Source organism: Atractosteus spatula, chromosome 28 (assembly GCF_055471065.1).
Source record: "Atractosteus spatula isolate fAtrSpa1 chromosome 28, fAtrSpa1.hap1, whole genome shotgun sequence".
Taxonomy (NCBI): domain Eukaryota; kingdom Metazoa; phylum Chordata; class Actinopteri; order Semionotiformes; family Lepisosteidae; genus Atractosteus; species Atractosteus spatula.
The window spans coordinates 2,246,968-2,261,487 of record NC_142733.1 but is presented as its reverse complement, the minus strand read 5'-3'; the positions used below and the strand labels follow the sequence as shown (position 1 = coordinate 2,261,487).

Sequence of the window (14,520 nt, the reverse complement as noted above, 5' to 3'; positions counted from 1 at the left end):
GAGCATCACCATGGAGAATCTCAGTGGAAGAAAACAAACACTGAGCACAGTTCTGCAGATTTCTCTTTTATTGAAAGTTTGAAAAAAAGAAGAAAGATATACTAAACTTTACACTAGTACAAAATTATGATACTGAACAGGAAAAATACTAGTTTAAATTGTAAATTAATTCAGAGCATAGCCAAAAAGTAAGCAGTTTTTCCACTCTACGGTGTAATTCCATAACGGAGGACCTACATGCAAGATTAATTTGTATAAAAAGATACAGTTTTTACTACAAGGTTGCTTAATAACATAACAGAATAATGCTTTAATTTCTTAATATCAAAAGATAGACTCTCAGATAGGATTAAACAGAGAAAAGGACCCTTTTTGTTTTTCGATGTAGTGTGACAATCGTAGTGTCTCTGCACGGAGACCAGCAGGGCCACACCCAGGCCTATGTACCCTGCGTCACTGAACGGAGGTTTGACTAAGCTCACTTGAGCCACTCTCACTGCCACAGAGCCCCGGGCGCTCCCGAGCACTGCAGCCGAGCAGGACCGCTGGACCAGCACCTTGTCAGGTGGCACGCTGGAATGTGGGCTACTGCTGAGTCAGAGGCAGGCCGGGGCTGCAAACACCCCTGTCTCTTAGTGTTCTTTTTACAGACAGACCCTGTACTCTCACCAGTCTGCACTCAGTGAAGTAAGAATGCATTCAGCCTGTCACCATATATCCACTGAGCACCACAAGCCATTGACTAGGAAATAAAATCACTGCCGAACACTATGTACTTTTAATACATAAAGATTATGTAAACAATATTAGAAGACTACAGCCAGATCATTTTAAAAGTTTAATACATTTAAAAGTGAGTACATTATGACGATGAAAGCCCAGTGGGCTAGGATAGATTATTGCTCTCAAACACGGAAAGCTTTAAAGGACACAGCCTACATACTTCTCATTTACCAAAACGCATGAATTCAAGAGTCCCTCACATTCCAGATAGTGACTTCAAAACTAAAGTAAACCAACATGGATCTGAAGAGGGCCAGCGTGTGGGAGAGTCTGGTCACAGATGAACATCACAGTCTTCCACTCTGGCCCTGCCTGCTATTAACTCACTCCTTTGACAGGCCAAGATACAGCTTTTGAGGATTTTGAAACCTTAACCTTCTGCCTTGTTCACTAGACTCAAGAGTTTCTGTTGAAATGCCACCAATGAACACAAAATGCAAGCAGAGCTTTAACAAAATTTTAATTAAAAAATTACAAAATGATTTTACTACTCCTCTCCTTGGGATTTGAACAGTCTAGTCAAGTACAGTCCAAAGTGACCGAGTACAAAAGTCCAGTCTGTCCCAGTCCTATCAAGTCCAGTTAGTAGAGAGGGGCTGGACTCTGTTCCTGGAGAGCTGCTGGGGGAGGCAGCTGTCCCCTGGATGGGTGACCTGACACCTATAGCTGGGACCCTGTGCAGCTCCCTTGTGGAGTCGAGTCCCCTCCCCTCGAGACATTGGGCACCGCCAGCAGTGTCCCCAACACAAGACAGACAGGGAGAGACAGCGACAGACGCCAGTGACAGGACACACAGCGCTTTGCTGTGGCATTAAAGTAGGGAGTCGTCAGCTCAGGAAATGTAGTTAATGTTCATGTAGTTATGATTAGGTTTGTACTTTTTCCTTTTCTATCAGTCAGACAGAACTAAACTCCTCCGGGGACATTGCTTACATATTTAATTGTGCACGGAACCATCTATTAGACCACGAAGAGGCTAGCAGTTTCTGGTTGCCTGGCGCCAGAGGCAGGCTCAATGGCAGAGCAGAGTCTGGCGGCAGAGGCAGACTCAATAGCAGAGTGAGGTGAAGACAGCAGGTCCTCGTGTGAGCCAGCTGCCAGTGGGGGGTCTCCCCTCTGACTCCCAGGAGCCTCCCTCCCTCAGGCTTCATGTACACCTTCAGCCACTGGCTAAGGGGTAGCCAGTCTGCACTGATTAGGCACAGAGGTGTTTTACTGAAAAACTATAATAAGATGCAGCAGATGCTCTGGCTCCTTCAGATGCCCGCTCTACCCTTCCCTTACAATCTTCCGACCTCCGCCCTCTCCTGCTGTTCCCTTCTCCTGGAACACCGGAGTGGACTGTCTTTCAGAGTGTAGTGTTTTTCCTTCAGTCGTATTTTTGTTTAGTGTTGTACAGAGACAAGAGGCTGCCTCCCTTCCAGCTGATGAAACAGCCCCGATCTTACTCTCATGGGAGGAGATGGTCTTTGCTTATAGCTCAACCCTATTATCATTCCCAATTCATTCTCCCTTCTTTATGAACAAGTAGTGATTTTCAGATCAATATAATGTCTTTTATGGAGTAACTGGATATAAATAAGAATCTGCCCTTTATTGTACTGATCTGCAGACTGTACTGTCAGCTACTCCTGCTGTTCAACTGCACGAATACTGCTGCATTTCTCTGCTGCCACCAGGGGGCACTGTGCAACATTGTACACTGACACATGAACACTGGCAACATCTCACCTGAACACAGCACTGTAGAGAAGATATGCAACTCAGGAGGTTAAACCTGTTGGAACAGTGTTAACTGCACTGCTGAGTGGGACCTGAAGCTGTGTGGTGATATCAATGAGATTGATTATTTCTGTCCCTCTCCATCACAGCTCTGCCACACCTCTAAATAGGGGCTGTCACAGCTGCACCAACACAACCAGCAGGTGGGACTAAAAACTAACAGCATTACAGAGAACGCCATTTTCCCCAGATCTCAGGACCTGATACAGCACTGAGAGTTAAAGTGTATAGAGCCCCCCCAACACACACCCCTGCTGCAGGACAGCTGTATGACTGATTCCTCGCAGGAATGTTTCAATACTTCCCCCCCTTCTGCATCACTCTCTCTCTCCCTCTGTGCCTCAGTGCGGGGATGACAATTTTGATGAAGAGAGAGGCACTGAAACAGTAACACTATATAAGCTCCATTACAGATGCCCTTCTCTGCCCCCCGTCCCTCCCAAATACCCCTTCCCACCCCATCCACCACCGCCCCCCCTAGTGCGGCAGGGGCACCAGCACTTCCACATAGTTGAGGGGGAAGAATCCTGACTGGCCGTGCAGCATTCCCTCATACCAGTTCTCATCGATCTGATTGGTCAGGGTGATGATGTCGCCCTCCCGGAATCCCAGCTCGCCGTCGTTCTCGGGCTCAAAGTCATATAGCGCCTTGCAACAGGGCTGGTCCATGGCTGGGGGAGAAATGGGCTCGGTCAGATTCACAGACTCACAGCCAGACCAGGAGACAGGCAGACTACATGCACTCCTGGCCAGGGCTTGCTTACTCATTTACTGTTTAATTTTAGCCTTCCAAATGCCATCCAGCACAGAATACGAATACCCTGCATCTACCTGTTTGTCTGAATATCCATTTATCCACAGAGCAGGAACAGCACAGTCGAGCTCTGTCTGTAAATCTGTTTTTTCCATCCGCCTCTTTCTCTGAACACTAGTCAGCTACAGTGCAGGCAGCAGAAGCTCCTGCTGGGTGTGAAGGTAGGCCCAGAGAGCCAGTATGGGTACTGAGGTGAAACGAGAGATCTGGCATAGTCTCCTTGTTCTGCTGCTGCTGTTAGAGGCAAAGGCGTGTTACACAGCCTGCGGACTTTCCAGCACCTCTCCTCCACTTGGAATTGCAAAATAAAGTATACCTGACTGGAGATCGGGTGAGAAGCCAAATGTTTGCTGATTTCCCTTAAACACATGATTTCTCAAATGGAGCTCTGGGGCCCCTGTGCCTCACCGATAGGCAGGGGGCAATGAGCAAGAGCCCCAGAAACTCGTGGCCATGTCACAGGTCAGCACTGCCTGTGCTGTCGCCCTCACCAATGGGCACATCAGGACAGGCTGAGAGAGCCATAGGGGCTGGCGCTCACAATGCCTGCTCTGCGATTACTGCACAGCGGGTGTGCTGTGTTTAGACCTCCACCAGCCCCAGGAGCAGAGGGAAAAGTCCGAGATGCCTTGGTCTGGCTTGCTTCCGAGCGATGTCAGACCCGGCCTAGTGTTAGTGATGCAGCACAATCCAGTAAAGCAGCAAGATCAGAAGTCAGTCTTCAAGGGCATAAGGCGTCCTGCTGTACTCCCCTGCGGTCTGCAGCAGGCTGGTGGTGTGTACTGCTGCCTTCAGCACGGCTCAGTCAGGCACGATCAGGTGCCACACTAGAAGCCCACTCAGGCGTGTCACCCCAGCGCTGCGGACTGGAGTGGGGTACAAGTGTAGAGCACACTGCCATCACACTGTGGGAGAAAGGGGGCAGAGAGAGGGGCACAACTGGGCCAGGGAAGTCCTGGTGAGCTTTGGAACTGCCCATCCCCCACAGTCCTGACGGCGCAGGGCAGCCAGGGTGTTAGAGAGCTGGCTGGAGTGACCGGAGCAGTTTGCCCAGGACTGCGCTACCCACTGCAGTCTGGGTGCCTGCTGGAGCATGGGGTTAGGACACCACACAGCAGGCCCACCTCACATAGCCCTGGGCACACGCACACACGCGCACACGCACACACGCACACACGCACACACGCACACACGCACACACGCACACACGCACAGGCAGGTGGGCTTGGCCAGGCCAGCTCCCACTGTTTGGGGTGTTTAGTTCCTTAAGTGCAGCTCTGAAAGGGAGCTTTCAAAGACGGCAAAAAAATATATATTCTTGTTTTTGAAATATTCTCAAAAAATCTAAAATCATTTTTTATTTTATTGGGGCTATCTTTCTTACAGTCTGAATATTTGCAAGAACAAATATGCTAGAATCACCTCAAACAGCTTTGTATTGAGGGAGGAAGGCACAAGCACACAGAACACTCCCACGCACAGCAGAGCGGTCTGCTTGTTCACACAGTCCTTTGCCTCTGTGGTATAAAGAGCCGCCTTCTGCTTCAGTCTGCGTCAGGCCCTGTATGGATACGTGATAGCAGAGACTGCTGAGTTTGTGTCTGCTCTGTTTTGTGGTTAGTGTTCAACAGCAGTACCTCAGTGCTCTCTTTATACCGCAACCCAGCACACACTTGCACACACACACCTCGCCCAGCGCACCCTTCTCTCAGACTCACAGGCGCTGTAGGATCGGGAAGACATTCTGCGTTGGTGGAACGACGATGCTGATGACATCACAGGGAAAGAACACAGCACAGTGTCACAAGGGCTCCAGGCCTCACCCCTGCTTACTCGTGAATCGATCAACAACTGGCCAGTGTAAACTGGTCAGCTCCTTAACACACACCCAGCTCTTCTCTCCGCCCGAAGCGCAGTGCTAATACTAATTCGCTACAGATCTTCAACACTAGCAGTTGCCCAGGGACTTGAAAACCAAATATGCAGAAATAAAAACTATGAAAACCGTACAGGTTAAATCAGTCTTCCAGTGAATAAAAAAATAATCTGTCTGAAAATAATGGCGAACATCAGCTGGCCTGATCATTAGCAAGCTAGTCCCCGTGCCCGGCCGTATCTCACCCGAGGAGCGGGCCGGTGGTGCTGCAGCTGCAGCGGGGGTGTAGAAGCCTCCGTTGGACTGATCGGCGTCTCCATAATCCAGGGAGGGCTTGGGCTTGGGGATGTACTCCCTGCGTGGGCGAGAGGATGCCTCGCTCATACTGCAGAGCACCGGGGAGAACACAGGGTTAACACACGCAGCACCAATTCAGCGATCCAGCGATTCAATAACACCCGAAACAGCGAACAGCAACGCCATGCTGAAACAGACGCTTCCGTCAGGAGCCGGCAGGAGCTCGTGCTCAGGCCGCGCTCACCTGGTCCTCAGCTTCTCGGACAGCTCCTCCAGGATCTGCACCGCCTGCCGGTGATACTGCAGCTGCGCCTCCACCAGCGCAGACAGCTGGCTCACCTGCTCGATCTGCGCAGACGTAGGCAGGGAGATAAATACACACACCGCTCAGAGAACATTTGCACTCGGATTGGGAGAAAATGTGATTTTCCAATATTCCCCAAAAAGCCTACCAATTTCCACAAGACTTCCCAAAACCATCCATGACCCAGAACCACCCAAGAATCCCCAGAACAGCCAAAGACCCCCCAAGAATACCTGTCTTTCTGGCAGAGACTCCCACACTCTCAGGCACACACCCCCACAATGCGCCCCCTGAGACTCCCACACACAGCGTGCCCCCCCGAGACTCCCACACTCTCAGACTCATAGCGTGCACCCCGAGACTCCCACACTCTCAGGCACACACCCCCACAGCGCCCCCCCCGAGACTCCCACACTCTCAGACTCACAGCGTGCACCCCGAGACTCCCACAGCCTGCCAGCCACTCACATCGGTCTCCAGCAGGTTGTACATGCTGGTCTCCGCCACCTCCTTGGACTCGTGGAATTTGTCGAGCGCCTGGCGCACCTCCTCATCGGGGATCTTCCCCTGGCGCTTCTTCTTGTAGTCGTAGTCGAGGCGCCGGCCCTCCAGCTTCTTCAGGTGGTGCTGAGGGTGGGAGCCGGACAGGGTGTATAAGAGCAAGAACCATTCTGCGCGCCCCCCATGCTGAGGAAACGCCTGCCGAGTGCTGTTACCTGGATCTCTCGCAGGTCTTTGTCACACAGCCCCTGCAGGGGGTCGATGAAGTTCTGCTTGACATCGATGTCCAAAGAGTCTTTGACCTCCGCCAACCGCTTCATGGATTCTCCTGCGTCCAGCAGGGCACCACCTGGAGTTTGGATGGGGTACAGCAGGCAAGGTCAGACCTCTTTCACCTCTCTATCATGTTGCTTCTTGTTGCCACAAGAGTTGGCACCCCCCACCCCCCTTTCCCCTCCCCTCACCGAAGTTTGTGTCCTCTCCAAGCTCGCGGCCATACTTCACCATGCACTCTCCCAGCAGCCCCTCTGCCTGCGGGTATCCTGGGCTCTTCACCTGGCCGCGGATCTTCGACACCGTGTTCAGCATCGACAGCTTCGCGCGGGATGCTGAGGCAGGGGGGACAGATGGCAGAGAGAGGGGGTTAACGACACAAAGGTGCCGAACCAGGCAGATCTTTAGCGGGGTGTAAACAACCCAGAAGACTCAGGCAGTGAACCTCCCCTCCCTCTCCGCCCTTCTTCCCCATCTCCCTCACCCGGATTGGGCTGCAGGTACTCCGAGGTTTTGGAGATGACCTCCGTCACAGCCTTGCTGGTCACATCTACTTTCTGAAGGACACATACAGGGCAGAGGTCACCACATAAAAAGAAAAGGAGATCCACACAGACACACAAACACTCAGTTATCTATAAATTGTTAAGAAGTACACTGGCAAAACTACACACAGCACAGAGACACGGTCACACATGGACATGCGGGTCTTACCCTCTCCAGATCCCTGAACTCTTCATCCAGCTTGGTTCCCTCTGCGCCCCCCACCTTCTCACTCACCATCTGCAGGGAGAGGGAGGACTACAGCGTGAGAGCACGACAGGAGACCTTCAGGTTTAAATTGTTACAGGGATGTCATCCAGAAAGATATGTTCCATTATTTCTATTTAATACTGTGCATTTTGTCATGTGACTTAAAGGCAACCAGTTACACTATTTTTATATTTCAGGCTATGAAAGAATCAGTGCATTTCAAACTACAATAATAGTAAATGTAAACTGGGGGTTTTACAAGTTACTGTGTACATCACAAAATAGACTAAATGTCCAGGTATGCGCAGCGCCATGTTCTGCGATTCAGGACAAAGCAACAAAACTCCCAGTGACGTGAAGCTGCTCTATCACATTGTAAACAAGCAGGCTTGTGAGTCCGTCTCTTTTAATCCAATAGAGATGTTGCTCTTGATTTTGAGACCGTTTTGCCGATGGAACCTACTAGTTAGCTTATCATGGAGATCACGTTGGAAACTTTCTGCAGTGAAATATCTGCTGCACAACCTGTTACATTAGTTATTACAGTGACTAGTGAGCAGGAAGGGCCACATCACGTCAACTCGTGGGAACGCGAGATCAGGGGTTTGCGATAACATGGCGACTTACATTACTTTCACAAAGTTCAGGATTTTTGTGCTTGATTTGAAATCTGTACATTTTTTCTATACCGTCAATGACTCTATTTTGATCCAGAGATTTAATAACTGGTCTGAGATATTGGGGCTGCAGTTCCACTGTAATGGGTTGAGTGGCAGAAACAGAAAACAGCAAAGTGTTTGAATGTCAGAGCAGCCTGTCTACTCCAGGTCTTTTCTTCCCTGATTATAAGTCACTTTCTACACTATAGTAGTGCAGCACATTCTGCTTTCTCACTTCATCGGTGTGATGCAGCCAAACCAGCCTACAGAGGGCTCAGAGCTGGAGGGGACACACAGCTGAGCAATGAGATCTGGACGGTTTCCTCGAGTTTCCACTGCAGGCCTGACCCAGCGCGGCACGCCTGGCGTCGCTCGCAAGGGGTGTGTGTGTCCCACAGAGCCAATATCACAGAATCGCAGAACCCTACAGGCCGAGCGCAGTAAGGCACACTCACAGACACACACATGCATGCACAGCTGGCCAGTTCTGCTCCAGTGGAAAAAATGTTTTATGATCTGTCAACTCCTGCATTGCACACATGGCAAACAAGTTAACTCTGTCCTTCCCTCCACCCTCTCGGCACTCTCTGCCTACACAGATATACATGCTGTAGAGACTGCAGGCGCCTCACTGCCTGTCGCAGTCTCTCTGCACAAGGGTCACTGGACTTGCTGTTCAGCACAGCTGCGGTACCCTCAGGGTGCTCCAGTAAAATGCTCAGCTGGATACGTGGGTACAAATGTTAAACACTTGGACAAAATTATCAGCCAAGTACAGAGAGGCGCATTAGAACCGAGTTCAGGAGGCGCTTCATTAGAAAAAGGGACGCAGAAGTATGGAACGAGCTTCATTCAACAACTGGCTGGATGAGATCCTGGGATCAATCAGCCCCTAAAGGCTGGACAAGTGAGACAAGCCGAAAGGCCACCCTGTTTTTAATTCTTATTATGTTCCTGCATTCTTGTATTCAGTGAAATCCAATTCTCACACACAAACAACTACAGCACCCTGCGGTATACTGTGTAATTAACTGAACTCTACTCTCACACTTCTATAAAACACCAAATGACGTCACTCACTTGCACCAGGGCTTTGTCTCTGAGTGGAGGCGTGCCACCCTCTCTATTTCTCCTTTTGTCACTCAGTTCCTAACTACGCAGGCACACATGATCTCACTCCCAGCTATCTGTGAGTCAGTCTGTCCCTTCCCTGTGCAGCTATCGGTATCTGACTCTCCCAGGCTGGTGGCTCTGGCAGTGTTGGGCACACGCTGTGCCACCCCACTCACACACTGGCATGGGGCTCCCAGCCTGCTGCTGGCGCTGCACAGTGGACATACAGAGGGAGAAGAGCAAGAGTGACAGAAACAAGGGAGCAAGGACGTCAGAAAGAAGGATAAAAGAAGCATGTGTTGCATAAGACCTGTATGACCTGTAATGCCAATAAAAAGCAGCTGATTAGGAAAGAGCTCGGTGTGAAGGGCAAGGAGGTGTGAGATAAGCCTGCGGGAGGGAGACTAAAGAAAAGAGAAAGGGTGGGAGACTGAGGGTGCTGGGGGGGAGGTACAGCCCCACTGTCGTTGTCTAACGGTAAGCACTGGACACTGCACTGTCCAGCCTGAGGGCTCCTCACAGTGACCCTGTCTGTCCGTCTGTCTGTCTGTCTGTCTGTCCAGCCTGACAGGCTCCTCACAGTGACCCTGTCTGTCCATCCGTCTGTCTGTCTGTCCAGCCTGAGGGGCTCCTCACAGTGACCCTGTCTGTCCATCCGTCTGTCTGTCTGTCCAGCCTGACGGGCTCCTCACAGTGACCCTGTCTGTCCATCCGTCTGTCTGTCTGTCCAGCCTGAGGGGCTCCTCACAGTGACCCTGTCTGTCCATCCGTCTGTCTGTCTGTCCAGCCTGAGGGGCTCCTCAAAGTGACCCTGTCTGTCCGTCTGTCTGTTCAGCCTGACGGGCTCCTCACAGTGACCCTGTCTGTCCATCCGTCTGTCTGTCTGTTCAGCCTGACGGGCTCCTCACAGTGACCCTGTCTGTCCGTCTGTCTGTCTGTCCAGCCTGACGGGCTCCTCACAGTGACCCTGTCTGTCCATCCGTCTGTCTGTCTGTCTGTCCAGCCTGAGGGGCTCCTCACAGTGACCCTGTCTGTCCATCCGTCTGTCTGTCTGTCTGTCCAGCCTGAGGGGCTGCTCACAGTGACCCTGTCTGTCCGTCCGTCTGTCTGTCTGTCCAGCCTGAGGGGCTGCTCACAGTGACCCTGTCTGTCCGTCCGTCTGTCTGTCTGTCCAGCCTGAGGGGCTGCTCACAGTGACCCTGTCTGTCCGTCCGTCTGTCTGTCCAGCCCGAGGGGCTGCTCACAGTAACCCTGTCTGTCCGTCCGTCTGTCTGTCTGTCCAGCCCGAGGGGCTGCTCACAGTGACCCTGTCTGTCTGTCTGTCTGTCTGTCTGTCTGTCTGTCCAGCCTGAGGGGCTGCGCACAGTGACCCTGTCCATCTGTCTGTCCAGCCTGAGGGGCTGCTCACAGTGACCCTGTCCATCTGTCTGTCCAGCCTGAGGGGCTGCTCACAGTGACCCCGTCTGTCTGTGCACAAGGGTTAGGGGTTGTGCTGTGAGTGGGCGAGGGACAGAGAGAGATGAGTACTGAGTGAGGGCCAGTGAGAGATGCAGACAAGTATACTGAGAATACAAAAACCTCTACTGAACAATGTACATTAAGAAAAATAAAGCATACAGATTTTAGACAGTGAGTAAATATTTTTGGCATCACTTTGAAAAAATAATAATTCATGACATGCAGTAATTTAAGTTAATTATTCAATGTTATTCTAATTAACTTTTAAGTGTCCCCTGATCTTAACTGCCATGCTAAGAATTGTGATGTTACATTGTGTGTGTTCTATTTTTCAAAGAATATTTTTAATATGGAAATATTTGCTGTATTGTGTTGGTTATGTGAATACTTGCCAACTATTGGCAGTCTGATTTTCTCATTGTGGAAGATCAGTAGACAGAGCTGTTTTTTCTCAGTGTCCTGTTGTTTTATATATTTGTTCATTTTTCCTGCTTTCTGCACTGCGGTTATTAATAATCTGTTGCCATTGCAGATGATTGTCTCGTTTGTTGTGCTTTGGCAGTATTGTAATGCATCAGCACATAGATAAGGAGGAGGGGGATAGGAGACAGGGAGGGAGGAAAGAGAGCAGAGATACGGGCTCAGGTCCCCTCCAGAAAGAGGTCTTGTCAGTTTCCTGTCTTGCACAGACACCCCAAAGCCGCCTACGCTGCCGCAGTAACTGTTAACCTGCTTGTCTGCGGGTCTCTGCTGCTGCTGATCACAGGAACAGGAGGAGCCGGAAGACGGATCACAGAAAGAGTCACGAAGAACAACAAGCTCTCTGTCTCTCTCATTTGTCCTACTGCCTGTATTTTCAACAAGCCACTTCAAACGATTCCTCACTCCCACTCTCTCTGCTCACGAGGAATCTTAGTCTCATCCTGACTGGCTACTCCGACAGGAAGTCAGGAGAGCTGAAATCAGCAAAACTGGGAGAGAGGAGGGGAGAGAGAGGCAAGAGAGACAGGATGACAGGGGGACAGAGAGAGGAGGGCACGCTGTCCCTGTTAAGCAGAGTGGGCTTGCAGTGTCCACTCTCTCTCTGCTTCTCTACTCTTTGCCACACAAGTTTTATTTGAAATGATTTACTTGCATGACAACATGAAGACATATTGCCATGAATCTGACATTAGGAACCCACAGACACAGAGGAACACAGCAATCACTTTCCCCTCTTGGCTACCACAGCCCCAGTCTCCTCCCTCTCTTCTGGAAAGGACATGTCTTGGCATTTTCTTCTCAACAAACTGGTGCAAATGGCTAAACAAAATGCACCCAGAGGAACACAGCCAATTCACATCATGGGAGGGCCTGGGCTACATCTTCCATTTACAGCAAGAATAGAAATCACTAAAATGACAGTGATCCCTAAAATAAATAAATTACATATTAAGACTTCAGCCTGTTAAAATTACTCGCTTTAAACAAGAAGACTCTTCTCTGCATTTATTTAGAACTCAAAACAGCCTACAATTACTTTAGACAAAATATTGCTGCCATGAAATAAGGGAGGAAAAACAATTATTAATTTCTTATAGGGTTACACAGCACATAATACCAGATGGGCAATCACAATGACTACCACAGTCAGGCAACAGACTGAATCTGAGCCATTTGAACCACAGCCTGCATGTCTGATTCTCTCTCTGTTGACAGTCTCTGCCTCCTGGAACACACTTGGATATACTGAAAACAGCTGTACGATGTGACTGTACAATTCATTTAAAGCTTCCTTATGGAAGATGTGGTTCACTCTTCTTTATAAGAAGCCTGTATTGTGGAATAACAGGTCTGAAGCAGGAATGTGGACATTATCAGACCTTAACCTTACCCTGTAAATAAGAATACCCAAGTGTGCTCTGCCAATTAATTCCTAAGAATCACAATCTTTCATGCATCAGTAACTCAAAGAACATATATAACCAAAGTTCTGCTTCTTCTGGTGGGGAATATTTCATGAATAATATTTATAATAAGAAATGTCAATGATGCACTTGAGTAGGGTAACATAACACCATCAAGGCCCCAACAGCACATACACACTAGACAAAATAACAATATGCATCATTAATCTTTCTAAACATTTGTGCAAATGACATCACAGGTACACAATTACTAGAAACTGTTCATGAGACCTACTTTCAGATGAATGCTAAGAGCAGTTCTCCAGATAGACTGAGGTCAGAACAAAATGATAAGTTAACAAGGACTGTGGGAGAATGAAATTCAGTATAATTAGGTGCTACAGTCCCAGTCCAGTAGGACAGTCCCGTTACACTAGGGGCTACAGTCCCAGTCCAGTAGGACAGTCCCGTTACACTAGGGGCTACAGTCCCAGTCCAGTAGGACAGTCCTGTTACACTAGGGGCTACAGTCCTAGTCCAGTAGGACAGTCCTGTTACACTAGGGGCTACGTCCCAGGAAAAAAATAACAATTACTTTAAAGAATCGTGTTGCTACAAACTGTCCTTCAAATTACAAATTTCCCTAAGATATTATATAACTATTCCTATTTTAATTAGCCTCTAAAAATCCCAAAAGCAAGCGTGCGGACAGAGGCGCAGTTACACTCAATCAATCGAGTCAATCGACTTTCGGGACATCACAGGACCTGCTTCAACACACTATCGCTACACAAGAGTTACACAACCGGCAGTAACGACACGCCAAGTGTCCCCCCAAAACCTTCAAGACACGGCGGACACGCGCTGACGTGTAAAACAACAACTTGAAGCCAACAAACTGAAAAACTAAGCAACCAAGATAGCAATAAAACGAAAACAACAGCAAAGTGTGCACTGACCTGGCTGGCTTTATAAAACTGCTTCTTTAGCCCCGCCACAGACATCTTGGACTCGGAATCGCTCCTTTCTGCAAGGCGCAGCCCCGGTTCTCTCGGTTATAACCCAGCCTTCGCTCGCTGCGCGGAACCCACCCGGCCCTGCCGTCTCTTGGACTCCCAGGACCCTGCAGGAAGTTACATGGCAACCGCGGAGACTTCCTGTTCAGCCGCAGACCGACGGACATTCCAGGGCAGCCTCGAGGGGCGGTGGGGGGGGCGACCTCCTCTGTGTTCGCACAGCGCCACCTGCTGCCCAGGAAGTCAGGCCCAGGCGGGCAGCAGGAACGCGCAGTTTCATTATGGGAGAAAATTTTTCAAGCGTTAATTTTAGTGCCCATGTGCACCCACAGTGTTTGGGGCTGTTTGCAGGGTCAAATATCAAAGTAACATTGAACAGAGATAAAGATAGTGATAAAAAAGTGAAAAAAGGAGACGAGGCAAGCACTAATTAAAAGCCTGACTAGACAAATAAATCTTTAGATTTAAAAACCTTAAAAAAATTACATTTCCCAGATTTTCAATGTAAAAAAGGTTTTCACACTCTGTATTTCCAGATTGGGGATGAAAACTTTACCTTGTTTTCTGGGGAACTCCCAGGTATTTCCTGAGGTTAAGGAAAATAACAGGAAAAAATAGAAGATTAAATTATATTAAGTTTACAGGAAAACAAACAGTGGCAACAAGAGAGGACCGGTGAGACTGGACACCAGCACAGACACAGACAGGACTGGGTGAGACACAGACAGGACCAGTGAGACACAGACATGACCAGTGAGACTGGACACCAGCATAGACACAGACAGGACCAGTGAAACTGGACACCAGCACAGACACAGACAGGACCAGTGAGACACAGACAGGATTGGGTGAGACACAGACATGACCAGTGAGACTGGACACCAGCATAGACACAGACAGGACTGGGTGAGACACAGACAGGACCAGTCAGACACAGACAGGACCAGTAAAACTGGACACCAGCACAGACGCAGACAGGACCAGTGAGACACAGACAGGACCAGT

At 49.5% G+C, this 14,520-nt stretch overlaps 1 protein-coding gene across 2 annotated transcripts; it reads right to left on the bottom strand.

Annotated features, from left to right (window-relative positions):
• Positions 1-50: 50 nt before the first annotated feature.
• sh3gl1b (SH3-domain GRB2-like 1b) lies at positions 51-13,653 on the bottom strand. Of its 2 annotated transcripts, XM_088907443.1 has the most exons (10): positions 13,459-13,633; positions 7,345-7,413; positions 7,115-7,187; positions 6,822-6,965; positions 6,573-6,706; positions 6,325-6,483; positions 5,797-5,900; positions 5,501-5,640; positions 5,098-5,145; positions 51-3,236 (listed from the first exon to the last, which is right to left on the bottom strand). In XM_088907443.1, exons 1-10 carry the CDS (start codon positions 13,501-13,503, stop codon positions 3,043-3,045), a joined length of 1,110 nt encoding a protein of 369 aa, XP_088763569.1. In that variant the 5' UTR covers positions 13,504-13,633; the 3' UTR covers positions 51-3,042. The 2 variants fall into 2 exon arrangements, with proteins under 2 accessions (XP_088763569.1, XP_088763570.1); XM_088907444.1 differs by lacking the exon at positions 5,098-5,145 and having other exon boundaries at positions 13,459-13,653.
• Between the last annotated feature and the right edge of the window lie 867 nt (positions 13,654-14,520).

Bases quoted from the DNA above. Each gene is read 5' to 3' on its own strand.
- sh3gl1b (XM_088907443.1), bottom strand. From the start codon at position 13,503: ATGTCTGTGGCGGGGCTAAAGAAGCAGTTTTATAAAGCCAGCCAG. The intron at 5,901-6,324 runs GTGAGTGGCTGG...ACGTCTGCGCAG, and splicing joins ACAACCTGCTGGAGACCGAT to ATCGAGCAGGTGAGCCAGCT. The intron at 3,237-5,097 runs GTGAGTCTGAGA...TTTCTCCCCCAG, and splicing joins TTCCCGATCCTACAGCGCCT to CCATGGACCAGCCCTGTTGC.